Source organism: Penicillium verrucosum, assembly GCF_028828655.1.
Source record: "Penicillium verrucosum strain IBT 35672 chromosome Unknown utg000002l_segment0_segment0, whole genome shotgun sequence".
NCBI lineage: Eukaryota > Fungi > Ascomycota > Eurotiomycetes > Eurotiales > Aspergillaceae > Penicillium > Penicillium verrucosum.
In genome coordinates, this window is record NW_026643211.1 from 517,530 (window position 1) to 544,140 (window position 26,611).

Below are 26,611 nucleotides of genomic sequence, written 5' to 3' on the forward strand. Positions count from 1 at the left end.
GGAAAGTAGCTCTATTCCAGTACAGGCATACGGGTGAATCAATGTATACGAGCGACCCAATTGCAGTTTAAAGAGCATTTTGTTGGCGATACAGGCCCGACTTTCCAGGACGCCTAGACTCCCCAGAAACATTTCCTTCTCTATGTTATATATGTTGTAGTCCTGAATATCACGCCAAAAACTCTCCAATACCCCAATACTGAAATAATCCTCAAGATCCGCCAAAGAGTCAGATCTTTATCCCCTTAGTCCGTTGCCAAGATGAAGATTAAAAAAAATAAAAAATAAAAAATAAAAATAAAAATAAAATAAACGTGCTAATGACCGTGCACATTGAAGCAACCCCACGTGAGAATATAGAGAGAAAGAAAGTAAAAGAAGCAAGGTGTAACCCCAAAATCCACGCAGCCCGTTTCATCCCTGGACATATCGTGTCTCGGGCCAGTCAGGTCGAATGAGGATCGCCTTCCAAGCGAACGTCTGGTTAGCGTGTCCGGCCCAACTCCAATAATTCATCCTACCGTCTTGGATTTGGATCATACGCCGTACAACTTTGGTGCTACATGTTAGATCTAAGATCCCCCCGGTCCGCAACTGACCGGTCTGTCGGTGTTTAAATAGGTTTAGTTTTAATGGTTTCCATAGTTCTAATAGTTCTAATAGTTTTGGTTTAGCTCTGTGTAGGTGGGTGTTTTTAAGTGTTTCAACGTGTTGAGGTGTTTTAAGTGTTTTAAAGTGTTTTAGTAGATTGATAGGTTATTAGAGTAATTAGAGGGGGTTTCATAAATCTTAAAGAGTGTTAATTTGTAGTATTACCAGAGGCTGAACGTGGATCCCTGAGCAAAAATTAATTAAAACCCCCTCTAAAATATATAATAAAATAATAAAATAAAATAAAATAATAACCGGGACTTTGTGCACATGGCAGGTCGAGTCTAATGGTATTCGAGCACGGACTGAGCTGGTTATCGCGACGGGGCTTAGCTGCAAGGCCCAAAAAACCAATTCCAGCTGATCAATGGGGAGCCTTAAGAGAATCCTTTTATTCTTATATATATATATATATATATATAAACATACTGGCATCCACTTGGCCTCGGATCTTTAACCTCATAGTCCCGTTATCATATCCCTCCACTTTCACCTTCTACACCTTCTTCTACACTTCTACACTTCTACACTTCTACATCTACTATATTATTCTCTACGTTCTATTCTGTACTTTATCTTTTGTTCTCTACTCTTAGCTTTTACCTCTTTTTACCATGAATCGTTCTCCATCGTATGATGGCCGTTCAGGCTCTCGTGGTAGTCACAGCAACAGCAGCGCATTCAGTCCCAACGCCAACCCAAACGAGGACTGGACCAAGATCTCTGATCTCGCAGAGCGTCGCCGCATTCAAAACCGTATCGCTCAGCGCAACTATCGTAAGTAAAAAGACACAATCCCAGAGTCTCATACATTTTCTGACTTGGCGCAACCCAACAGGTAAGAAACTGAAGCGTCGCTTGGAGGATCTCGAGAGACGGGCTGCAACTTCTGCTTCACCAGAACAATCACACGCAGAGCCAGTGTCTCCGAAGCCATCTCCGAAGACTCGAACAAAGCAGCGATCCTCCAAAACCACAGATGTCAAGCCTCACTCGCAGTCCGATCGATCTGGCTCGTACGACTACTATTCCCCCGAGGACCGTCAAACAATGTTCGCCCAACAATGTACTCGCCAGCTCTCTGCATCACCCCCACCAGTCTTCTCCTACCCATCCATGTCATCTTATGACACCTACCGGCAGTCCGCCTACTCCCAGCCCCCCATATACCACGCCGCACCGAGCACCTACAGCGAAATCGCCTACCAGACCGAGTATGGCGAGGCCGCGCCCTCCCTGGTCCCCATGCTCCCATCTATGCAGGCCCGCAAACTGGCCTATGATGAAGACCTGATCAGTCCATTTAGCATGAGCTATGCAACCATGGCCGGGATCGATCTGTGCCAACAACAAGCCCAGGCGCAGTCCCATTCTCAACACCAGCCTTCTGCGCTTCCGGTACATTTTCCTCGCTGAATCTACTCATCCGACCAGTCAGCTAATATCTGTCTGCGCTTTTTTTTCAGATGCCAACACTTGCATACTACGAGGACCGACCATCGACGTCACCGGAGGCATCTATTTTCACATTCCCGCTCACACCGGAATCCGCCCCATGCTCACCTCGAATGCATTATGAGTACGATCTGCGGCCGTAAGGCGTTCGGGGGGCTCGGGGACGCGACAGGCCGACGGGTGTTTCCGCCCCCTTCACCCCGAACGTCCGACTCGAATCCATCCGCCACGTTTTTCTTTTTTTTCCTGTTGCCTTTTCTCGAGCTCTCCACTTTCGATTTATTTACTTTTTTGGTTACTTTTTTTTGTTTTACTTTTCTTTTTTTACGTGTGATGAGATAGTTGCATGCTAACTGGTGTTGATTTTTCTTTTTTTATATTTATTGGCGTGGTGTTAAAAGGGAACAGGGATGAGCTAGCGAGCCACGTTGAATTGTTTTATTTTGTTTTCTTTCGTTTTTTATATGCTTCGTTTTTTTTTTGGTCTGTTTTCCCCTCTGTTTTGATTAAATGCAGATCAACAGAGTCCAGATGTCGAATTTGATAACCTCTCAACAATATATAGAATCTTATAACCTGGGAACATTCCTATAGTGATTGGTCCAAACCCTCAACTTCACTTGCATAACTCCACGGCCCCCAAACCTCCGTGCGCGAATTTCAATTTCAGCTTAGCCAGAAACATTTTACAGCCCATCTCTTTCCGGTTCTAGAGGGTCTCAACGGTGATTGATCGACTCCGTACTTCGTACCATCTATTTTTTGATATTCCCCAGTTTGATAACCCTAACTAGTGAAACACAGTTTAAAGATGTCAAACCACAGACCAGTTCCTTAAAGCGGACAAGTTCTAGTTCATCCATGACTTAAGAAACAAATCTCGAATTCTCGAATTCACCGAAAGTCCAATAATCGTCAACTAAAGGACCAGTAGGACCAGTCTACTGGGATCCCTGCAGAAAGAGACAATCCCGCACCCCCCCCACGCAACACACTTCTTTATTCCCGACATATTGGCCCAGTTCGACTAAAACAGCCACACAAATTTGCTTTGAAAGGATTTGGAAATTGCTACCTTCCAGATGGACCCGAAATTCCAATAAAATCCATCGGATGATGCAATCTGCAATATCCTCCGCCCCCATCAAATCCACTATCCCGGTTACATACAACATAGTATACTATATACGCAGAGGTACGGTGGCCCGAGAATTGTGCTGCGCCTCAACTCTACGGTTCCCTCTCCTCCTCCATCCCCCTCCTTTCAAGCATTTTGTACTTTGGCTAAGGACAGCACATTAAACCAAGGTCCCCCTCAAGACTAAAGCCGAAAACTGGAGCCAAGCACAACATGCCTACTCTGGCGTTTCCCAACACTCGCATCCACTTCGGATTGGCGAAGTTTCGCCCGGCTAGAAGGAACTGTTTACATCCGGGTTCCAAGGTCTCAGAGGCATAGCCCGTCTTGTAACTCCTCTAAATGCGATAAACACAAAGAAACCTCAGATCATACTATGGCACGAAAAATATATATATATATATATATATATATATACACGGAGTGATATATAACTATATTATATATATCAATGACCCAAGATATTGGCCAGTAACGGTATACTAGTCTACTATTTTACTAGTTGAAAGTTGGGGCTGAAAGGGACAGAAAATCGGTTTAATTTAGGTCGTTTTTCTTCCCGTTCAACCTTCAACCCACATGGAAGTCTAGGGGCCAGGGGCTAAAGGGCTAAATGCAAGTCGAAAACTAACCAATAATCTTCATTTTCCTATCCTAGCTTAGCTTAGGGACATCATCTTCTTATCAGGGCGGCTCTGGTCTGCAGCGTTCCCGCCTATCCCCCATCCCTGACTGTGGATCAAAAAATATATCAAATATATAAAAGAGGGACCGTTGGCATTGGCTAAAAAGGAAGGTGATAATTAATGAAATATTATCTTCCAAGTTCCCCCCTCTCTCTGCATGTTGCATATTGCATGTTGCAGTAATTCACCCGCTTTGTCCTCAACCTTATCTACAGAAGCCAAAAAGGTCAACTCGGTCAATATTGCCGAGGAAGTTTAGGAGGTATGGAGGTGGGAAAGCCCGAATAAGAAAAAGGAGAAACGAAAACGAAAAAAAAAAAAAAAATCTCTCTCAGCCTTAGCCTCGATGTTCATTAAACAATTCTTAGGAATGCTCGCCGGGAATAGTTACCCCGGTACCTCCGTGTTCCGTACTCCAAATAAAGGGCGGGGGATATATCTAAAGCACACATACAAATAGTTCTACTATTACAAGGAAACCCCAGTCCGATAGTAACTCCATATAGATAAAACAAATAGAAAGAAAAAAAAAAAAAAAAAAAACAGGAATATGCAACTGAAAAAGTACAACGGAACAAGGTTCCCAGAATTATCCACTACAGATGTGAGGAGCCAAGAAGCTGAATGTGAATCCTGTTTAAAAAAAAATGATGATAATTTATGCTCAATAACGAACATAACGAACGAGTCAGCCTATCGCCTTCCAGACCCATAGGGCGCCTTAAGGGATATATGCGCCGTCGAACTCCACATTCTGCAGCGGGGCTGGCCGCAGTCAGCACGGGAGACCGCAGTATTGGGAACAGAGGTCTTTGACCTTGTATGTTGTAGTTTTCAAGTCTGTAGTTCTTGGGTGAATCATTTTAACCTTGACAAATGGGGAAACCAAATTAATATGGAGTACAACAGTACGGAGTACGGAGTACACATGGGTTAGTTTAGTGTCTACATATTACATATAACTATTTTAGGATGACTCGGTCGAGCTCGGTCGAAGTCTAGTTGGATTCCGTCTTTTGGCCTTTTTTTGGGGGCCGGGTCCAGATCGTTCAATTCATTGTTCTGGGGTAATTAGTTACCAGTGTTTGACAGTGCGTGGCACTAATTGAGTATGCATACTGTATTGTCGATGTACGGAGTAGCATATGAGCCTTCAATTATGGATATTTGAGACGACGGAGTATTCATTGAAGGAGGACTTAGGCTCGGGTTCTCCCCGACAAGGGAGAACGTGCGTTAATGTTTGCTTGACATGTTTGGACGAAAAATAATCATATAATCATACTCTTATTTATGTTGTACAGTTCTTCTAAGCCTGGATAAGCTCTCCGTGTTGTAAGCAAAGGCTTGTCCTGCTCTTACTTTCCTCCTTTTTAAGTGATTATTTTAATTATTTCTAAATCCTGGCTCCAATGTCCCTCGGAGGCCTGGAGGGCGTTTTATATTGTGGGTTGAAAGCGGCAGCCACTATGTCTTGTCTGCTGTCAATTTGACTACACTGCTTTATTTAGAAGTAGAAAAGGAAAATGAAAAAACTAACTCGGTTAATATAGCTTGATTAGGGAAGGAAAAGCTGCTCTAGTTGTGTTGTCAGGATCACTTTCGTAGACCACAGACCACAGATGATGGAATGTCGGATTGAAGTCCCCCGAAGAAGAACCCGTATTTTCTTCCCTTTTTTGGGTCTTTTTTTGACTTTGAACAATAAGGCCGCTCCCCGAAAACCGAAAATTGGCTATTGCAAGGCTAGCCCGGTGTAATAATACGGAGTACCAAACACAATAGCACTTCTTCGACCGTCAATCGGAATATTTCGAGTGCTATGTTACACCCATTTGTTTACCCTGAATGCTCTGTAGCTGCCGTATAAATTGTACCAGGGCTTAGTGGGATATAAAAGCAAAGAAATTCTCTTGACCAGGAGTAATAGTTCAGTAGGGTTATTGTCCTCGATCTAGTATGGCTTGAGGGAGGCAACGAAACAAGAAAAGAAACAGCACCCACATATCGTCTACATCGGGACCATAGTAAGCAAACATCCACTGGATCTAACATATTAAGAGAATCAACCTTTCCGGCCGACTGTCAAGACATATATTATGGTGCCAAGATATAAGATTATGCAGGGACATTAAAGTTAAAGATCTCACTGTATATCATCTCACGTTCTTTCAGATATAGGCTTATAGGAAAAAAGTATGCTCACAAGGGTTGGCTGGAAAGCAATAAAATATTGTTTGAGAAGCTAATATACGTGACCAACTAACTATGCTCCGGTACAAGGAACTAAGCGCTGGAGGCTCATGAAGAAGAACCCCTAGCACAAGCCCAGTAGCTGAAACCAGAAAAGAGCGTGGCAATATACAACCGAGTCAAAAACAAAACTAAAGCAAGCTAGGCAAACAATGCACTCATCAGCCAAGACCCACTATAACAGCTCATCGACAACACCAATCCTTGGGAATCACAAGCGTCACCATCAAAGAACCGCCCTTGGCCTATGCCATATGTGCCCCATACATATGCCCCCCCCCATGTGACAGTTCCAGCGTTACACCACCATCTCAGCATTTTCATAGGAGGAAAAAAAAAGTGTCGAATTTATTGTTTTACGCGCCCAACCCCCAATACTTGACCGGGGGGGACATGCATATACATATACGCTAACCTTTATACGCAGATACGCTAAATCCCCAATGGGATTCCCAGGTGGACCGCTCAGCCGCCGTTCCGCCAGTCCGTCAGTCCGGTGCACTAGACTGAATGTGGGATTCTTTGTGTCGTAAGGATCCGAATTTGGATGATGAATTATGGGCCCCTCCCTACCCCGGTACTTTTTTGACGCTAAATTATGAGTGATTATCACAAATCAGATTGATAAGTGCGAACGTATACGGAGTACGGAGTAAGGCACGGGCTAATACGAGACTGTTGTCATAGGTGCCACGGGCATGGGACATCCTTGACGTCGGCGTCGCCGATGTGTCAAGGTCTTGCATGGAAGTGACGAGTACGCTAGTTAACGCATGAATGGGCTCGTGGACTTGCTGCATAGGATTTGAAATGTTTGAGTTTGTACGGAGTACGGAGTAATTTCAAATTAAATAGGGTTGCGTCGGGGACGCCGGTGTATACGAGGCTCGTTGGACAACGTTCATATGCAGTTGGAGCCTCATAGATGGTGGGGGGCCAGCCCTTTCTTGCAGATCAGTAGTGAATTGCGTACTCCGTACCTGAGGCTCTGTCGTTCTTATGGTGATTTGTCTTTGGACATGTGGAGGTGCCTAGGTGGGCCCTTGAATGCTGGCTCATCAGTGGGGATAAAGACAGTATGGCAAGCAATGTGTACTACTATCACGTTCCATTCAAAAAAAAAGTAATGTGCTGAGTCTACGGACAAAAAAAAAAAAAGGAAGAATAAAACAATGAATGGAGACAAATCGATCCTGGTAATCGAAACAAGAGGACCATGAAACAAGGCCAGGGAAGATGCGCGCAGACAGAATAAAAGCCCAATAGATTAGAAGAAGAAAAAAAACAGCATCCCATTCAAAGCCGGGAGTAAACCAAGCTCAAACATCTGTCATCATCGTCATCAATTCCTGGACCAATCATTCCACAGTCAAGAGCATGACACAAATCCTCTGATACGGTAGACTCAATCTTGGAAACAACCACGAATGCAAGGGTTTTTTTTTTTTTTTATCATTTCATCTACCGTGCACGTCCATCGGATCTGTGGAGACTAAGGCGCCAAGGTTTGGTCGACGGCGCCGCATCGGGGCTTTCTTGCGGTTCGCAATGGCAGCATCTTGCGATTGTTCGGGGTTCATCTCAATATCGCCATCCTTATCGTCGCGTGCCTCCTGTGGAGACACCCCGTGCTCGTGGTTCCACGCCTCGTCGAGCTCGACAACGTTTTTGGGTCTCATGCGCAACCATTTCATGCGCGGGCCGACACGCGAGACCTCGGAGACCTTGAAACCATAGATTCTGGGGTCATAGATTTTGCCCTTCCCGAGTCCCGGGCAGAGGTTGGGTGTCCGGACGCCGTTGATTTCTAACGGCTGGTTTTCGGGTGTGGGCGACTGTGCCTGACGACCTGCAGGGGTGCGTGTCAGGGAGCCAGTGCGAGACTGCGTTGATGCGCCTCGTGGCGACATCATCGACAATGCCGCATCTAGACGGGGCCCAATATCTAGATCTGGGAAGGTCATGAAGAACAGACATCCGAACGTTGTACCGAAGAATGCGCCATCGACGGAGTGGAAACGGCTGTTGGGGGGTGTATAAATATCCATGCAACCGGGGCAGAAAAGCTTAACCGTTTCGTGGCCAGGGGTGTCGGACCGGCCTACGGGGAGAACTTTGCATCCGTTGCAGTTCACTCGCGGACAGGTGCCAAAATGCTGCATCTCGTACTTTTCGAGCATTTGTTGAATGCCGGGCCGCGAGGTGATATACCGTTGGTGGATCAACCCATACAGGAGCTCAGCCGAGCTCTCGATCACACTCAAATCGCTTGCGACCCGGGCGTGTCGCCGGTCGCCTGCTCTTCTGTATGCAGGCTGATCGCCAAGCGCATCGTCTTCATCTTCCTCCTCCTCCTCTTCCTCCTCCTCTTCCTCGTCATCCTCCGGCTCCACATCCAGGATCATCTCCAGTGCCTCCTTGTACATTGGCACCTGCGACTGAAGACCAGTCAAATTGAAGTCATCCTCGATGAAGTCCTCCGACACCTCTGCGAAAAACTCATGGCCCATCAACGAACAAAACGAGGAAATCCAGGACTCCGGCGCTCCTTCCGAGGATGACATGTCGAATGAGGCGGACACAGATGACGATAGGGTCGATTCAGACAGTTGACTCAAATCCAGCCTGTCGAGGCCGTCGGCCAACGCCGAACCTGTCTCTCTCGACACGTTGCCGAGCTGGGGGGTGAGGTGTTCGGCGATGTTGGCGAAGACGAAGTGATTTCGTCACGCGGAGGAGCTGGATTGTGGCGGGGAAGGATATAGGAGTTGGGAGGGCGGGAGTGAAAGACTTCGAGTGTAATCGTACGAGATCTTGAAGTTGATGGAGGGGCCGAAAAGCTAGACGTTCATGGCAATGTGTGGGAGGGGGGGGATTGTGCGATCAACGGGAGGAGGTTGGATCTAAAGCTGAACCCCGCCAATATCTTATCAGTTTCCTAAGGTCTTCATATTGTAATTTATCAAATCACTTACCAGATCTCAAAGACAAGTCGGAGATTAATATTGGTGACTCGAGCCTGGAGGTTGGGTGTGTTGGTCGAATCGGGTTAGGCCCGTTCGGTTGGCGGGGGCGGTGGGCAGTTGGAGAAAGGGAGGGGCGTTCAAGGGCTGTTCACGTTTTGTGACAGCTCTTGTGTGTCCGTAGGCTTTCACGATGGCGAAAGTGAAGTTAATGCTGGGTTTCGATTTGCTTGGGTGGCAGGAGTCACGTGTCAGCTGACGTGGGAGACATAGCCCTGGATATCCAAGGGCTATTGATATTTATATTAAGACATAGCTAACTAACTTTATATTGGTCTCGTTGCCACCTGGGTATTGACTAAAATATCAAAACAAGTCCCGAATCACTCGAGCAAACTCTCCTTCATCACCCAGAACCCCCGATAAACCCTCACCAGTGTTCTGGATTTCCCCATCCGGCCCAACGAAGCCACCAAGACCATCACTGGAAGGGTTAGGCATGAAATTACCAAAAGCGCCAACAGCCTCAAACAGATTTGTCAACTCTTGACTCATTTGGAGTCCATTGAGAGGACTATTACCAAGTTCGTTCCCACCGTTCATGGACTCGTACATAGACAGGTCCTGGATTGGATGTCCCGCGAGTCCAGCCATGGCTACCGCAGCGCTTGAATGAGCATCACTTGAGTCCGGTCCAAAAGGACGGGCGAGAACGCCAAGTTTCTCTCCGATCTTGCGTAAACCTTTAATTGTCTTCCATAACCGCTTGGAGACGTAGGACTTGGTACTGAACCCGTTGACCAGGTCGAGCGCCATGTAGAATTCGTCACGCACCTGTCGGTTGAAGTCGACCGGGGCATGGGACACTGCTAGAAATAGTACCGCCAATGCAGCAACCAGGAAATAGTTGAACGTTATTTGCTGTGTCCGGTAGATATCGGATACCTGGTTCAGCCGAGTGAGGACACGGACCGTATCTTTGGCTACCTCCACAACAGTCTGGGCATGGCCTCGATCTTCGGCAATACTGGCAGCAGAATGGAGCACGGGGCGATAAATCAGGATGCGCAGCTGGTTCATCCGCAGGTACAAGAGAACCCTGAGTCGCCTCATGCCTCTGTTCGCGCTTTCGCCGTTCTTGGGGGAATCGACGGGATAGAACTTGAGCTCGTCTGGAACATGCTTGTACCACTGGAGGATTTGATAATCCAGATATCCAATCTCATCACGGCGGATATCAGTGGTGCCCTCGGAGCCCAAACCAGAGTACCAGATCTTAGAGCTGATCCTGTTATATAGTACCATGCAGCGCAGGTAAGGCAGCGATGCATCCTGTAGTTTTCAGACGCTAGTTAATAAAGGTAACTGTGTGGCGAGAGGTATGGAGGCTTACAGGTTCTGGTAAGTTCGGATCAATATCCTCGTCTTGAATTACGAAAGGTAACCCCGTTCCTAAACTCCATCGTCTGTCCAAGCTGTAGACTGACCAGAATAGCCGAGTGATCTCGCTCCACTGCTGCTCGACTGGGAATGATTTCAACATAGCATCCCGACGATGCAATCCCATCTCTAGGCACATCCGTGCCGCTAACCCAATAATCCGATAAGCCATGGCATCATCATCTGTATGGTAATGGTATGTGGCCTGGAGTGGGAAACAGAGTTAGACGTGTTGACTGCGGCTTTTGAAGAGACATGGACTTACCACAATAGCAAAGAGCTGAATAGTTTTGATGGTATGAGACTCCCACAATTTTGATTCTACAAATGGCTTGACATCCAAGTAGAGCCGGTGCCCAAGTTCACTTTGACCGCCCCCCTCCACGACCAGCGTGGTGGCGAGAATCAATTTCAAAATAATTGAGCTTTCGTCATGAAGACCATCAGAGCCCGGAAACCCCCGTTGTGCGAAGCCTGTCCTAGTAGCAGCCTCGATGAATGTGTATAGCATATTAGCCTGGCTGATAACCTTGGCTATATCCACCACAGGATACATGATCCCAATCTCTTCCTCGTAAACCTTACAAAGGCGCATTGCCTCGTCACGCGAGATTGTCCATATTGGATCCTTGGTGGGGTGTGTGGTTTGAAGAATCTGTCCAAGATGGGGAGGAGGTGAGCCTGTCGGAGAAACATGTGCGGTGGTCAAGTCGTCTGGGATTCCATCTTCCGCTGGTGTGATACCCATATTTTGCAAGCTAGATTTGGCCACGTCAAAGTTGAAGGCCGAGCTTGTTGGGCCATGAAAGCGTGGATGGCGGGCTCGTGGCTTCGCTAGCCCGGTTTGAATTGGAGTGTAGACCGATTGAGACCCGTCGCGAGAGAGGTGCTCAAATCCTGGTGAGTCAAAGGTTGGTCTCTGGGTGCGAAGGTCATTGAGATTGGTGAACAAGCTGTTGACTTGGTCTTGTAAAGTAGTGATCTGATCTGTCATTGACCGGAACTCACTAGCCCGGTTATCAGTACTAAATGCTAGACGGATTTCTATTCCGTGACTTACTCCGAGTCTTTGAAGTTGTTATTACAACAATTAGGCGCATAGCGACCTGGCGGGTGGGTCAGCGCCCGAAACCGAGGATCAAATAGCTCAGACGCAAGAGCTGCGAGCCGTCAAGAGAGTTAAAAGACACTTACATTCTAAATTCAGGTGACCGCACCGTTGACAAGGCATCTGGCCATTGCACTTGATCTTGCGCCGCTTGCATTCATTGCTGAAAATTCCATGGTTAGCTCAGCTATACCAACAAAAGTACCGAAGGAGAAGGCACAATCGTATGATTTTGAAAGCAAACAACGTATCCGACCAGTCGTAAGGCTGGGAGTTGAAGTGACCGAGGTAATGGAAAAGAAAAAAAAGTGCCGGGTCAGGCCATATCATACCATGCAATGGAGATGTAGCGATTCCGCTTTGTGCGCGCCTGCGTTCCGTTGCCTTGTTCCGCCTTTCTCTTGTTGGAATCAGACGCACCGATGGACTGATCACGGGGATCCATTTGCGGCGGTGATATTTCCATATGAGGTGACTCTGAAGCCATGGCCTGTAGAATATTGAAGCGACTCAATGAGCAGCCAAAGAGAGATACCGGCGATTGAAGTGCGGAGAAATTCCTCTCTCGCGGGGTTTCCCCAGATTCAGCTTACTCATCGGATTACCCGGCCGGTCATTGGCTTCGGGGCATATTTGTGCTTGGAAAATATCACAATGTACTGCTTGACAAGAATTATACAGTCGTTAATTGAATACAATATCTCACTTCGGGGATATTCATCAATTCAAAAAAATACAACGCTCAAATAAACCCGAATGAAAAGATATCAACGCCTCAATTGCCAAACCGTTGAGACCAACCACTCTTTCCTAGCCAGCAATGACTGCACCAGCTGAGCCTTCTGCTGAGGATTTTGGCGCAGGAATCCAAAGCCTGCGATGGACCCAAGAATAAAAGAACCCTGGAGAACTTTCCGAAGACCTAGCAAAACCCGTCCCTTTCTCGTGAGTTTCGCAGTCCAATGCCGCCACACGGGGAACGTGCAACGCAGCCAGTAGTGAATCTGAGTGAACCTGAATAGTATGTCAGTAGCAATTAGCGACTAGTAAGCAAAAGACATACGGATATGTGGTTGAATTCCAACCGTCGGCAGTGATATACCAGCTAGAGCAAGCCCCACGACGGAACACACTCTTCTGAAGCGCATCCTGCACCTGCCGAGTCCATTCCCGCTCAGCATCCTCCGTGACTTCATACGAGCTGACATGGCCATTCAAGATCGGCTTGATGAATTTCAACGAGTAGTTTACCGCATTCTCCGTTGCGAAAATAACACTGTTATGCCCCGTTACTGTATTCGGACCGAAAAGAATAAAGAAGTTCGGGAAAGAATACATTGCGATGCCCTGGTATGCCTGGGCGCCTCCACGTTCCGCCCAGACCTCTTCAAGATCCTTGCCCTCCCTGCCAATCACCTTCAGTGGGTGCAGCCATTGGTTGGTTTCGAATCCGTTAGCCATGATGATCACATCAGCGGGAATCTCCCTAACTTCAACCGCATCTTCAGACTTGTTGGGTGGATAGTGGCGACCCGGACCAAGAGTTACGCTCTTCGAGTTGACCTTTGCCAGATGTTGGGTAGTCAGCTCCACATTTGGGGCATTGAGACTGCGATACCAAGTGCCGTCGATGATCCGTCTCTTGCAGCCTAGGCTGTAATTGGGTGTCAAGATCTCGTGGTATTCCTCCGGCGCAAGTTGGCGCATGTGGTCCAAGAACTTCTTTTCTCGCTGCGGTCGCACTCTTCGGCCCCACGCAGTGTCCGTGAACATATCGTAGAAGGTTTTCTCCAGCATGAAGAAAAGGACGCTTCGCATGAACGACGCTAGTCCAGGGACGTGGGTCATCAATCTAGGTGACCATTTCTCGTAGGAGGGCAGATATTCAGGAGGGATTGTATCAGGCTGGACCCACGGAGGAGTTCGCATGAGTTGGGTAATGGATCGAACGTTGGCCTCTGGCTTGGCCAGCTCGGGCACTACCTGCGCGGCGCTGCAGCCGGAGCCAACCATGATGACATCCTTATCCTTCAAATCAATCTGGTCGTTCCAGCGAGCTGTATGCATGACCTCACCTTCGAAGTCTTCAATCCCTGGGATGTCCTTCGGCCACGTCTTAGGTTCTACCAGCCCGCCAACACCACTGACGACCACCTTGGCTCGCACAATTTCTGTCTTGACATAGATCTTGTGATGGCCATCCTGGGCTGCGATTCGATTTCGTTCGTGCTGAGCTAAATCACCGGTTCCGGGGACAAGGTGAGAGAGTGTGACCTCCCATTCTTCGTCATCCTCGATCCATCTAAGTTTCTTGACATCTGTGTTCAACTGAATCTTGTCCACAATTTGATATCTCTCGCAGACATCTGCCATATACTGTGCAATTTCTGGACCAGATGGATTCAGTGTGGACCAGTCCTTTTTCTGGGCAAACGAGAAGGAGTAGAGTGTGGCTGGACTTTACCTTCTGGGTTAGTTATTCAATAAACGATCACTAGACTTGGATTACCTACATGTCGCAAGCAACTCCTGGGTATCTGTTGATCCACCAGGTACCCCCAATACCGGACTGCCGGTCGAATATTCGGAATTGATCTGTTCCCAGGGCCTCTTTGAGACGGCATCCCATGGCCACTCCGGACTCTCCAGCACCTACTATGAGGACCGGGTAGTAGGTGTGCGCATCTTTGCTGTAGATGTGGCGCTTATGAATTCGGGCGATGGACGAAGGCATGTTGCAGGTGAACACCAATTACAGGCAATCGAGTGATTGTGAAACCTGGGAGGACAAGAGTGAAATGGTAATATATAGTGAGCCACATGGACGACCCTTTGTCTAAAGTTTTCGACGTGCAAGGGTATAAAGCATCTTCACAACTGCGGGGGTGCATATTGACCTCGGCCTTCATCGGTTTTCAGGCATATTTATTGCGATCTACTTCCTTTCTGGCTTGTCCTACCTCAGCTTTTAATGTGGCAGCCTGAGGCACCTGTCGATGTATGCGCTATTTCCTTTCAGCTAATGATTACAAGAATAGTCAACCACTTATGGGGCCTTGGTCTTTTTAGGCTTATACGAATACTTTATGTGGACTTTTCTATGTATATCCTTTGACACGTGCTAGTACTACTACTAGGTAGACTGATAAGGGGAATGGGTCTAACGTGGAGATCCACTATCTCGGGTCTCCCGAGGTCCGTCTTAAATATCTCTCCAGCTTCCACCTCCCACGTCGATCTGGATGAAGCTCAAGCCATGGTCAATCCGAGTCTGGACGCGACTCTCTCGTTCATGCCTCTATCATAATCCCCGATCAAGCGTCCGAAGCTTTTCCGCTAGTTCACCCTCTCAATACCGACCTCTAAACATCCTCGAAAATGCCACCCTGAACACCTTCCAGCAGCGATGCTTCCTCCCCGAACAACCGGCAATCCTCCCACGCTCTACCTTCCAAGACCTCCCCGCCCAGAAACAATGGTTCAAACGCGCGAGCTCGGAGTCAACACCGAACCCCGTCGCAAGCCTGAATGTGGACTATCTCCAGAAACACGGTGCCGACGCGTTCGTCCCACTCGAACTCACAGAATCCACATCGACCGACGCTGAATCTGAATCTGGATCTGGATCTGACAGAGGGACAACAGAAACGCATAGCTTCCGCCAATTCCACGCACCGCTCACACTCTTCCTCGACTGGATGCGCGCGGCTGAGACCACTCCCCAATCCACGCGGCTCTACCTAGCACAATGCCAGCTCCTGGACCTCCCTCCCGTGCTTCGAGAGGATTTCCCGACACCGGAGCTGGTGGCGCGCGCGGGTAAGGGTGATGTATACGACACGAATGTCTGGATTGGACACCCGCCGACGTACACGCCGCTCCACCGTGATCCGAACCCGAATTTGTTTGTCCAGCTGGCGGGGGAGAAGGTTGTGCGACTGCTTGCGCCAGCGGATGGACAGGCTGTGTTTGGGGCTGTGAGGAGGCAGCTAGGGAAGAGTGGGAGTCGGGAGGCAGCGGCTTTCCGGGGTGAGGAGATGATGCAGGGGAGGGAGAGGGCATTGCTAGATGAGATGGTTTGGGGGACTCCGGTATCTGTCGGTTCGGATGCTGGGGTTGGCTTTGAAGCATGTCTTGGTGCCGGTGATGGCTTGTTCATTCCTAAGGGATGGTGGCATAGTATTAAGGGTGTTGGTGGGGGTGTTACAGCCTCGGTGAGTATGTTTCTTTTGGGAGGGTTTATGTCTGTCGCTGATATCCTTGTAGGTCAACTGGTGGTTTCGATAGTTTGGCATCTACACGCCTATATCAATGCGGTACGTCCGCACACATAATTTGATGCTCGGTCGGCCCTAGCTTGGATGCAATTTGCATATTCTCTGCGACTGACCGAGGGAAGACAGATAATTGGGGGCTACATGCTTGGAAAGGCTGTGGAGAGTTCTTGCTCTAGTCGGACAGTAGTCAGTGACGTCTTTTTGAGTGGTCTTTTTTTCGATCTCTTTTATTCTCAGATACTCTCTTTAGGTCTTTTTTTCCTAGATATTTCCTCCATTATCAATGTTGTAGCTTATGAAGACAACTTCTCTACGTATAACCAGGGATAAACGGGGAAGTGCCGATCTCCGCAATCCTTATTTTCCTTCCTCCACCAAGCCCACCTAACCTCCCACAAACCACGAATCATGCAAGTATCACGTACAGTCTACCGCGCAGCTCTCCTCCACCTATCCGTCAATCCTTTCGTGCGCGCCTCAATCCCAGCTGGCACTACTACTTCTACTACTACCTTGACATCCCTCAACGCGAAAACCCAAGCCCCAAACACCCGACTCTACAGCATCCTCTTCCCGCAGTGCACAACGACCTTCAAAGCATCAGACTGCACGCGCCAAACACGCACAATGTGTGACTCAAGCTCAGCTTCCGACTCCAGTGCCGCTGCATCCTCAGATCCCGCCACTGAGAACGCAGACACCCCAAACCAAGGGACTCAAGAACAAGAACAAGAGTCCGAAAAGAACCTCTACCTCCCCGCCAGTGACCCCTCAAACCCCATCGCGAACCAACAAGGCGACGGTAGCATCAAACTCGACATGAGTTCAGGCGGAACGGAGGTGAAATTGGATCATCTGGGTCCGATGGTTGTTAACGTCGATGGGACATTGTCGCAGATTGGGAATTGGCAGCAGATGACGGAGACTGAAAAGAATAATACTCTGCGTGTCCTTGGGAAGCGGAATCAGAAGCGGTTGGAGGCTTTGAGGGCTAAGGAGAAGGCGGAGGAAGGATCGGGATAGGAACATATCATGGAGAGCTTGACATGGCTTTGTGTGTTGACGGGGGTGGGGTGAGACTTCTTACTGTTCGCTGTATGTTTATATTGAATGTATGTATAATAAAAGGCATTGTTACATGTCGTTGATGTCAAATACGACTATTAATCGTGGATATTCTTTCCAAAAAAAAAAAAAAAAGAAAAAAGAAAACATTTTTCCAATAAATATACTGGGTATCATAGTGATTCTAACGTCATAAACATGTGCAGTCTACAGTCCAAAGTAGATATAATAATCCACCAAAAAAGCACGTCAGGTATCCATAGGTCTGAGATCACTTGGGCATGTATTATCCCAAGTAGTAGATGAGACCCATGAAAGTCTTATTCAAAGATAATTTGGCACCACTTGTGTACAACAGTCCTATGAAACCTATTAGCACCAAATCATGATTAGATGAGAGGGTATACTTACTTCGGTGGTATGACCACAAAGTCTCTGGTATACTCCTCGATTTCAGGGACACCCGTGACCAGATCGACCTCCTCAGGCTTGAGGAACTTGGTCCCGTGGAAAAGTTTCCACCCGAAGTAAATAACCGGGAAGACGCCGATCATAGTGTAAGAGAAGAGGAATGTCGGGATGGACCAGTTACCGGGAAGGAAGACGGTGTAGCCACCGACGAAAGCCATGGTTGTGGTGCAGACGAAGGCGACGTAGGCGATGTATGGCTGGAACCAGCTGCGGTATGGCAGACTTTCCCGGGCAATTCCTTGGGCCGCGAGAGCTTTCTTGAAGCGGATGAAGGTGAAAGTGACGACGGAGAAGTTGATGAGCTGGGAGGCGGTGACCTGGATTTGGGATTAGTTGGATCCACGGGAAAGAAATCGGGACTGGGGTGAGTGCTCATACCAGATTGACAAACCAGTTTAGCACGACTGATGCACCGTTGGATACCTGTAGGAAACTCAATAGGCCGATGATGAGCACGACGCCGACACAGTATATCGGAACACCGCTGTTGGTGCACTTGGTAAATAACTTCGGGGCTTTGCCCTCAAGCGCTAGGCCGTACAGACTGCGACTGGCACAGTACATGTAACTGTTTCCCGCGCTGAACGAAGCAGTGAGAATGACAGCGTTGACAATATCTGGCAGGATGGGGATCTTTAGGCGATCCATGGAGATGACATAGGGCGAGGCAGCAGCACCAGGCTTGTCATTGTCGAAAGCATCAGCCATAGTCTTATCGTTGTACGGGACCAGAATGCCGACGCAGAGAACACCTAGAACGAAGAATGCCGTGAGACGGTAGAAGACACCGTTGAAGGCCTTAGGCAGCACCTTGCGCGGGTTAACAGTCTCACCGGCAGCCATAGAGACGTAATCGGGACCGGCGATGGTGAAACTGGCCGTTATGACAGCGGCGAGGACACCGAGAAACTTACCGGTATCGCCTGTCTTGTAGAACTCGTTGAAGGCACCTGGTTCGTTCCAGTAGCGGAAGCCAAAACGATCGCCGAGCGGGTTGCCGCCCAGCATGACGATGAATGTGTATAGGATCAGGCCTACGCTCAACAAGACCTTGCCTAGTGAGAGCCAGAACTCTGCTTCACCGTACCATTTCACAGCAAAGAGATTGAGTACTCTGTTTCCCGTATATTAGTCAAGATTTCGTGCGTGGATCGCAGAAGATGACAAACCCATAGAGTACAATGATGACCACGTTCATGGCTGCGACGGGAATCACATCGGTCCAGTATCTAATAATCAAACTGACGGCGACAATCTCGAAAGGCACCAGGGCCGCCTCGAAAATAAAGAAATTGTACCCAGCGGCAACACCTAAAGCTTCATCGACGTAGCGGCCGGCGAATCGGATGAACGGTGAAGAGATAGGCAGGTACGTGACCATTTCAGCCAAGCCTAGAAGATAAAATGTAAGTTGGGTTGTCATACTACGCATCCAGATGGGAAAACAAGATGATAGAAATTTTGCGGCGATTGGGCGATCAGTCGATGTTAGGGCAAGAAGCTGAACTGTTGGTGCATTTGGGATCATATGGGATACGGTTTCCGACACGGAGAGATGCTGCTGGTGGGAAAGATGCAAAGGGCTTGGGAAGCATAGGGGTGTTCGTACAGACGGTGATGATCAAAATCACACAACTCCTAGAGAACAGTATAAGAGTGCGAACCTTCAATGAGATGTAGGCAGGAAACAAGCAAGGGCGTTATGAACTGGGTTGGGTTCTTGGGTGTCCGACTAGCTTTTGACAGGTGCATGGGCAGACGTAGGGCTAATGGTGCTTTGGTCGACATTCATACATCTGTTTGGCATGGAAGTGCCTGGTCTAACAGCGTCCTACATCCTTGGGGATCTGAAATTGTGGAGACAGACTTCGACTCCTGTTTCTTGAGGCTTTGTTTGGTCGTATGGTTCCATATTCTTTGCTTTGTCTTATTTTTCTTCGTCCATTGGCGGATTTCTTTTCCATTTCTGGCATGTTCACCTACTTACCGCGCACATTGATGCTGTCCCAAGTAGCAAAGTCGGGACAACCCAGGTCGAGAACCCAATACAGTCAACAAAACAATACAACAAGGAACATACTAACCAAAGACTGAATCCAATAAACAAACTGGCGGGGCCACTGGTCCGCAATCCAGATCCGATCTGAACGTATAAGGCTGTGCCAATTGTTCCTCCAATTCCAATCAATTGTACATGGCGGGGCTTGAGCTTGCGATGGGTATGGTCGTATGTAGATTCCATTGATCCGCTATCGAGCGATGGCGCGCGATTGGGACTGCCTGAGTCCTTCTCGGTGACTTCCATCTCTTTATTCATCTTCGCAGGTTTCGATTCGGGATCAGAGAGGCGGGTGGGCTCTGCGCTCTGTATGGCGGCGGTCATTGGGGTATGAGATCCATACCCCGAGTTAGGAGAATGTGACATCTTGGTCTTTGTATTTCCAGGAAAGAGCGAAGCAATAGCATAAATGAATGCGCAAAGGGGGTCCAGACCGAGAATTTTTAAGAAAAAGAAATGCAGAGAAGAGAAAGCTAACAGGAATGAGAGTTTTTTTTTTTCTTTTTCTTTTTTCTTTTTCCTAGTATTTTCCTGTTTCGAGTTAGTGGGAATCTTGGGTCTGGACGGCAATAGGCGTAGCGTAGCGTAGGCCGAACTAAATCAAAGAGTAACGCGGCCCTTCATCGTTTTTATCCCCACATGGCCCCTCCCTTCCAAGGGGGAAGGGGGGAGGGGGAAGATTGGGGCTTATCACTCTGTGCGCCCATTGGATTGAATACTTTGATCTGCATAAGAGGCTCCAAATTCAGAGGTCATTAATTGCAGTAATCACACGATATAACTGACAATGTTAAAAAGGACTGCCAAAGTATTTTCTGGGTGTTCAGAGAGATAATAATGAATCAATGATAGTCCCCGCGGCTATCCCGTGTGGAGAAAGAGATAATTGCCGAGGTCCAAGGAGAATGGAGGATTTCACCTGCAAGAAAAACTTCGAAACTATTGTAACAGACTAACAGTAAATCAAGTCCCGATTCTGAATATACTAAAGTACGTTATATTGAACATAAATCCTTGGAATCAAAACTGTACTATGTTCATGTTCTTTCCTTGTAGCCACTTGTGTTACTGTCCCTAGTGTGCTCGAGGTTGTTGCCTCCCGAGTTTTCGGTCGAGGGTCTCTGTGGTGAGACTTTTCCGATCCAACTTGGTGGAAAGAAGCCATCGTTATCTTCAAAATAAAGGTGATGGATCAATTCAGAGTCTGTGGAGGTCCGGCGTTGATCCGGGTCTTGATGAGCATGATGTTCGGTAACAGAACTTGGATGTGGATGTGTGTCGGAGAACGACATTTCGAAGAACAGTATTGTATTGTGCTACTGCGTGACATTTGTGTTAAACAAAAGGCAGCCAAAACAGATGAGTTGAACGTTTTGAAACTCTTCCAAGGTCAGGTGCACCTATCATGTGAGGTATATCTTGACGTCATGAGAGTATCCGTCACATGTCTTGAGCAAACATTCTAATTATCACCAGCGGAAAACATTGTTGATAAACAATATTTTACAGTCCAAGATAGCTGTCAGCACAAACTAACCGGACAACGGTACAGGTTTAGATATGCAGCAGCTGTGCACATCCTGCAGGCACAGGCTTAATTCCGTGAATATGAATATATCACATGGAAGGATCCAAGAAGTTTCTACACAATGCAAGACGGAGTGTATGCTCGACGTCTTCTCGGCGAAACGCAGGACAGCGACCGAGGCAAATGCCAGACTGAATGAGATCTGTTCTTGCCAGAGGGTAATAGCAACCGATTTGGATTCACTAAGGGACATACGATCAATGAATAGACCCACATCCAGGACCCAAGGCCCGTTTGGATCGGAATAATTTCGGAGTAGATCTACATCCTGTGCCGGTGAGAACTTTGACATGAGTCAGTCGTTCATACGTTGATGAAAGGTGGTAAAATCAAAATAATACCTGTATGTCTGATCCGCGTCCTCTTGATTGAAGTTCAATAAGATCCACGTTATGAGGAAGCATATGTCTGTGGGCTGATTCGTCCGTTGCCATGACATGTCGAGCATTGGCACCTATAATGTCGGAAGGTCGGGACTCCATTGAGAATGCACGTGCGGGAACTCTGCAGAATGCAGTATCGGCACTCAAGAAGATACCCTTTTCCCTAAGATAGCCTTCCACGTCATAGGAATCAAGCCACTCACCATCGAGACCAAGGTTGGCCAGAAGGTCATGATCGTTGTGGAAGGATTGTGGGTCTGTATTTTTATGTACAAAAGCACCGATAAGTTTACTCACCGGCAATGCATTCGGAGGAAGGATAGGTTTCCCTATGTGATCTCTCCGAGGATAATGAGTCCCCGCGCCCCCTAGCAAGAAGAAAGGCATATCCCACATCTCTGGAGCTTCGTCTAAGCCACCTTCAAGAAGACCTTTCACCTTTTGGACTATGGAATCTCGGGTTGACAGAGTCAATGGAAGCCTGAACATCCGGCTCACATTGTCTGGATCTGTGGTGGGATCTACCAACAAGTGATATCCATTCTTCAAACAGGCGCGATGCAACCGGCGTTCAAAAGAAGTCTCGCGGAAGGGGGAAGTGGACGAAGAAAGGAGATGTGAGGGGCATAGAATATTAAGGAATGTACTGTCATCCACAGCGTATGGCACTGGTTCTGAATGGTTGACAGTTTCCATGGCAGGTGTTCGTAAGGATGAATGGTTTCGGGCTAATGCTTTGCCTCGTGGGTTGTTTCCTTTGGGGTTGGCCTTGTTAAGAGACGACCTTGGAGGAGCTGGATCGAGACCATCATTGACTAGCCTTGATCTGGCTGACTCAAGATCATCTTGTATCTGCTGTGCGTGCTCCCCATGTTTCCTCGCTTGGGTCCTAGTTGATGCAATTTCATGAATGGAATTGCGGTGCTCTTTACTCGGTCTCGCAACGACAGAAATTGTATGAAACTGATTGCGTAATTGTTGTAGGTTTTCTTCGAGAGCTGAATCAAAGGAGAGCATGCCGGATCTTTCTATTTCATGGTCGTATGCTAGGAACGTCCGACGTAGGTTCTGAATCTGTTTCTGCAGATGTTCAACTTGTTGTTTCAAAGACGAGGTTACTGCCTCCTTGCGGTAGCGATAGGCTTGCTGTGCCAGTCGTAATTGCGTCCTTCGATGCTATAATTTTCAGAATCCGGCCCACAACAAAGTATGTATCTTTTCTCTGTTTGCCGATCCCACGTTTATAAAGGCAGAAATACAAGGTTCACGCAAATCCTCCTTTCCGGCTGATAGACCGGTTACCAAAACAGTAGAAGAGATTCAGTAGATGGTATGCAGAGTTTCATATGCCAAGCAAGAGCTATTGATCGTTGATGGTAAGTATTAGGGGGTTAGAAGATGTCCTGTGTTTATAGTTGCACATAGACCGAGTATTGTGTGAAGGGGGTGTACTAGCTGTTTTGCCTATGTTAACCAGATACCATGAAGGGTCATTGGTTGTAAGGAACGACAGTCGATTAAGTGAGGCGTTGGGGGATCGGACGTTTTGGGGCCGGCAGATATTTTCAAAGATGCTAGTCACCCACTTAGCAATATAGTCGGGCAAATAAAGGAGGAGTTTGACTGCTGACTACTTTGCGACACAACCGCTCACTACTGCCAAATCGGAATAGAGATGACATTCTTCGTTGGCTTCACCACCACAAATATGCATTGGACATATGTACAGATGGATGCATGAGCATGGTTCCTGTTCCGAGTCCCGAGCCCCTTGCAATCAAACAATTTCCCTCTAGCGGTATAATAATGCCTTCTCCCTGTTGACACCCCCCTCCAACAAGAAGCAGGCTATTTGCTACACCGTCATTCTTTCTGAACATTGACTGAACTGAAGACAATGGAATCCTTGGGAAAATAAGGCTGAAGTAGGTAGGTATCCCAATACAGCCAAACATGGTAGAATTGTAGACCTTCGGGAGTCTCTCCGTGGGCAGTGCTGGAACCTATCTCGCAGACCATTGACAAGGGAATGCTAACAGTTGGCGAGGCATTGATATCGCTACCGGGAGCCCAAATGTGTCGAGTGACCTGGGCAATGAGATGGACAGTGCCGTCATCATTTTCGAGTTCCCAGATTGCAATAAAGTCGTGTTCCAGACGGGCGAACTGGCCAAATAATTTGATGATCCATGGCTAGATCTCCGCACCGTAGTAGTCGACGCCATTTTGGTTATGAAAAACCGCATCTTTGGCATAGAATTGGTGTTTTTCATGGTTTGTGAGGTCAGATTCTTTGATAGCGGTCGCGTATGCTCCGTAGAATCGCTGGGCTGGGGTTTGTGGTCCCTTCGCAGCCCATTCGGCACCAGAGAGGAAAGAGTTGAGACGAGGTAGAGGCATGACGACGTGCAATGAACTCGAAACAAAAGGCTGTTTGTCTCCCACAAGAGGCAGTGGAGTGTCCTTTAACAACCCTCCCCATAGCACAAATCAGCCGAAGGCAAAGAAGTCACACACCTTCGTAGCACTAGCTTGGATGCATAATCGTTGCAAGCGTATACTCGGCTCCAAAGTTCATGGATGATGAATGATCATACAAGGCCCGGCTCAGAAACTCTATGTCATATATTGCTTATGTTTGTACTGTTTGGGTACCCACGACCCACCAAGGACCCATCCTTATGTGGAGCAGTCGACACCGACAAATCATATTGTGCCCTCAGGGAGCAAGCTATATCGGATTATTTCATCGTATTTCTCCCGAGGTATATGTCTCACCGAGGGTCAAATGTCCAATTGATCACCTCATCAAAAACGTTACAAGAGGTGATGACTCTGTTGTCCCTAACCAAGATTGTCAATTTTGATCACACATATTATAGTATATTAAGACCCGACCTGTCGGACTGAACTAGGACGTTTTCTCCATTGATTTGATTAACTACCCCCACCAGTCCGGTATATCAAAGCCAAAATGCCGCTCAACTTCAAGGTCTTTTTCAGCAGACGCGACAGCGCAACCCGAACTGGTCCTGCAGGGCACGATCATCTCAAATGGGTACCCACAAGTTCTACACTCATTTACGGAGAGAAGGATGCCGTTCTAGTTGATTCTCAATTGACCCTAGAAGCGTCCAAGGAATTGACGGACTGGGTTGTGGCTAGTGGGAAAGAATTGGTCGCCATCTTTGTCACCCACTCGCACGGTGACCATTTCTTTGGGAGCTCCACTCTCCTCAAACAATTCCCAAAAGCCAAAGTGATCGCTACACCGGAAGTGGTTTCTCGAATGGCATATGAAACATCCCCGGAAAGGATGGCAAGCTTATGGGAAAGGTTATTTCCTGGACTACTCCCGAAACAATTTGTTGGTGCGGAGCCTCTAAGTGGTGATGAGTTTGAGCTAGAAGGGGAGCAATTAAAGGTGGTGAAATTGGGACACACGGATACAGATGAAACCAATGCATTGTGCGTTCCATCAATTGGACTGGTGGTGGCAGGGGACTGTGTATACGCCAACACCCATCCGTACCTGGGCGAATCAGGAACAGAAGAGGCCCGCGTTGCGTGGATAAGGGCGTTGGATAAGCTCGCAGCTTTGAAGCCGAAGACAGTGGTTGGAGGCCACAGTGACCCCAGCAAGCCCTTCGATCCTGAGGTTATCCAGGAGACCAAGTTGTACTTGGAAAACTTCAACCGAATCGCAGTAGAGTATCCCAATGCTGAAGATATCTACTCGCAAATGTTGGAGCTGTACCCGGAACGACTCAATCCTGGATCTGCCTGGGCTGGGGCACTTCTTGCAACACGGGGCTGAATTGGGGAATAAAAGGTGTTTCGTACGCCGTGCTCTCCACGGACCCTACCTGTCGCAAACCTAACGGCTCCGATTTTCTGTTGCCTTTCTGGTGCCTGGCGCCCAGGATGACGAGGGGGTTCTTTTTATAGCAACCTTACACAAGTCATTTAATGTATGTTAATTAAGATAAGCCAAGTAGAACCTTGGAAGTTCAAAAATGACTTAGGTAATATATGTGGATGATGTAAGAATGGCCAACACGTGACGCAAGGTTAAATGTTGTGTTTATGCATAACTCTATGCATAACTCTCTCATTGGCTTATATTGCTGAGTCGTATTTCCTACAAAATCTAATTAGTTAACTATGGGACAAAACGAGAGTATCTATCAATTGCTCCGTATATCTTAATGCCGAAGTTGACTATGTTTATATGGCTATCCATATGCCATACAAAGTTAGGCCTAGAAAGTGTGGAGGGAGAGAGGTACCATATGCCGACTACTTAGGTAACTACCTAGGTACTTGATGCCTAAAGCACTCGAATAAAGGCCGAAGGCGGCGATCAGGTTGTATCCAATGAGAGGCTTAGTCGCCCGTAATAAGCTCAAGTCGAGCGATCAATCAGCTAGCCGACAGTAAGCAGCCTTGAAGCGGCTACCTCGGGAAACCCCGCCAAACCCCAAGATGGTTTTTCCCCCTCAACTTCACCTCCAACAATCACAATGGTCGAACAAGATGAGTCCAAGCGTTTCACACCCAAGGTGCCAGTCGAGCTAGACCCGCCCAAGGACGACCCCATTTCCGTCGAGGAATTGGCCAAATGCGACGGTATGAGAGTTTACCCGTTCACCCCTCACCAGTTCCTTCCCCAATTCCCCATTTCCAATACGCCCAGCTCAAAGATCATTGCTAATGTTTACTACACAACAGGTACTGACCCTAACCGCCCGACTCTGGTCGCCATCAAGGGTGTCGTCTTTGATGTGAGCCGGAATTCGGCTTATGGTGCCTCGGGTTCATATCGGGGTGAGTACAGCACTGTATCAAAATTGAACAATCACACTGACTGTTTCTTTTCCCCTAGTCTTCGCTGGCAAGGATGCCTCCCGTGCACTTGCCTCATCCTCTCTAAAGCCCGAAGACTGTGTACCTGACTGGTATGACCTCCCGGACAAGGAAAAGACTGTTTTGGACGAGTGGTATACTTTCTTCAGCAAGCGGTATAACATTGTCGGCAAGGTCGAAGGCGCCAAGAACACCTAATGGCTACATC

General features: G+C 47.8%; 12 protein-coding genes across 12 annotated transcripts; 5 read left to right on the forward strand and 7 right to left on the reverse strand.

Moving 5' to 3' along the window:
• Nucleotides 1-1,210: 1,210 nt before the first annotated feature.
• On the forward strand, nucleotides 1,211-2,249 carry N7516_005849 (bZIP transcription factor; the record flags this gene model as incomplete). Its single annotated transcript, XM_057218569.1, has 3 exons — nucleotides 1,211-1,428; nucleotides 1,490-2,049; nucleotides 2,118-2,249. The coding sequence occupies exons 1-3, from the start codon at nucleotides 1,266-1,268 to the stop codon at nucleotides 2,247-2,249; spliced, it is 855 nt and encodes a 284-aa protein (XP_057072660.1). The 5' UTR covers nucleotides 1,211-1,265.
• Nucleotides 2,250-7,640: 5,391 nt separating this feature from the next.
• N7516_005850 (casein kinase II subunit beta) lies at nucleotides 7,641-8,747 on the reverse strand (the record flags this gene model as incomplete). Its single annotated transcript, XM_057218570.1, has 1 exon — nucleotides 7,641-8,747. One exon carries the CDS (start codon nucleotides 8,745-8,747, stop codon nucleotides 7,641-7,643), a length of 1,107 nt encoding a protein of 368 aa, XP_057072661.1.
• Nucleotides 8,748-9,512: 765 nt separating this feature from the next.
• On the reverse strand, nucleotides 9,513-12,181 carry N7516_005851 (transcription factor domain-containing protein; the record flags this gene model as incomplete). The annotated part of the gene is made up of 6 exons (XM_057218571.1): nucleotides 9,513-10,478; nucleotides 10,540-10,791; nucleotides 10,852-11,593; nucleotides 11,647-11,692; nucleotides 11,781-11,857; nucleotides 12,027-12,181. The coding sequence occupies 6 exons, from the start codon at nucleotides 12,179-12,181 to the stop codon at nucleotides 9,513-9,515; spliced, it is 2,238 nt and encodes a 745-aa protein (XP_057072662.1).
• Nucleotides 12,182-12,461: 280 nt separating this feature from the next.
• On the reverse strand, nucleotides 12,462-14,428 carry N7516_005852 (flavin-containing monooxygenase; the record flags this gene model as incomplete). Its single annotated transcript, XM_057218572.1, has 3 exons — nucleotides 12,462-12,708; nucleotides 12,758-14,152; nucleotides 14,208-14,428. The coding sequence occupies 3 exons, from the start codon at nucleotides 14,426-14,428 to the stop codon at nucleotides 12,462-12,464; spliced, it is 1,863 nt and encodes a 620-aa protein (XP_057072663.1).
• Nucleotides 14,429-14,936: 508 nt separating this feature from the next.
• Nucleotides 14,937-15,981, forward strand: N7516_005853 (putative JmjC domain protein; the record flags this gene model as incomplete). The annotated part of the gene is made up of 2 exons (XM_057218573.1): nucleotides 14,937-15,908; nucleotides 15,961-15,981. 2 exons carry the CDS (start codon nucleotides 14,937-14,939, stop codon nucleotides 15,979-15,981), a joined length of 993 nt encoding a protein of 330 aa, XP_057072664.1.
• A 398-nt stretch (nucleotides 15,982-16,379) lies between these two features.
• Nucleotides 16,380-16,994, forward strand: N7516_005854 (uncharacterized protein; the record flags this gene model as incomplete). Its single annotated transcript, XM_057218574.1, has 1 exon — nucleotides 16,380-16,994. One exon carries the CDS (start codon nucleotides 16,380-16,382, stop codon nucleotides 16,992-16,994), a length of 615 nt encoding a protein of 204 aa, XP_057072665.1.
• Nucleotides 16,995-17,356: 362 nt separating this feature from the next.
• Nucleotides 17,357-19,890, reverse strand: N7516_005855 (putative general amino acid permease (Agp2); the record flags this gene model as incomplete). The annotated part of the gene is made up of 6 exons (XM_057218575.1): nucleotides 17,357-17,396; nucleotides 17,448-17,824; nucleotides 17,886-18,621; nucleotides 18,677-18,899; nucleotides 19,495-19,508; nucleotides 19,592-19,890. The coding sequence occupies 6 exons, from the start codon at nucleotides 19,888-19,890 to the stop codon at nucleotides 17,357-17,359; spliced, it is 1,689 nt and encodes a 562-aa protein (XP_057072666.1).
• Nucleotides 19,891-20,603: 713 nt separating this feature from the next.
• Nucleotides 20,604-20,858, reverse strand: N7516_005856 (uncharacterized protein; the record flags this gene model as incomplete). The annotated part of the gene is made up of 1 exon (XM_057218576.1): nucleotides 20,604-20,858. One exon carries the CDS (start codon nucleotides 20,856-20,858, stop codon nucleotides 20,604-20,606), a length of 255 nt encoding a protein of 84 aa, XP_057072667.1.
• A 625-nt stretch (nucleotides 20,859-21,483) lies between these two features.
• N7516_005857 (uncharacterized protein) lies at nucleotides 21,484-22,554 on the reverse strand (the record flags this gene model as incomplete). The annotated part of the gene is made up of 1 exon (XM_057218577.1): nucleotides 21,484-22,554. One exon carries the CDS (start codon nucleotides 22,552-22,554, stop codon nucleotides 21,484-21,486), a length of 1,071 nt encoding a protein of 356 aa, XP_057072668.1.
• An 846-nt stretch (nucleotides 22,555-23,400) lies between these two features.
• Nucleotides 23,401-23,937, reverse strand: N7516_005858 (uncharacterized protein; the record flags this gene model as incomplete). Its single annotated transcript, XM_057218578.1, has 2 exons — nucleotides 23,401-23,730; nucleotides 23,779-23,937. 2 exons carry the CDS (start codon nucleotides 23,935-23,937, stop codon nucleotides 23,401-23,403), a joined length of 489 nt encoding a protein of 162 aa, XP_057072669.1.
• Nucleotides 23,938-24,511: 574 nt separating this feature from the next.
• Nucleotides 24,512-25,354, forward strand: N7516_005859 (MBL fold metallo-hydrolase; the record flags this gene model as incomplete). Its single annotated transcript, XM_057218579.1, has 1 exon — nucleotides 24,512-25,354. One exon carries the CDS (start codon nucleotides 24,512-24,514, stop codon nucleotides 25,352-25,354), a length of 843 nt encoding a protein of 280 aa, XP_057072670.1.
• A 706-nt stretch (nucleotides 25,355-26,060) lies between these two features.
• On the forward strand, nucleotides 26,061-26,601 carry N7516_005860 (putative progesterone binding protein; the record flags this gene model as incomplete). The annotated part of the gene is made up of 3 exons (XM_057218580.1): nucleotides 26,061-26,166; nucleotides 26,269-26,364; nucleotides 26,423-26,601. 3 exons carry the CDS (start codon nucleotides 26,061-26,063, stop codon nucleotides 26,599-26,601), a joined length of 381 nt encoding a protein of 126 aa, XP_057072671.1.
• Nucleotides 26,602-26,611: the final 10 nt, after the last annotated feature.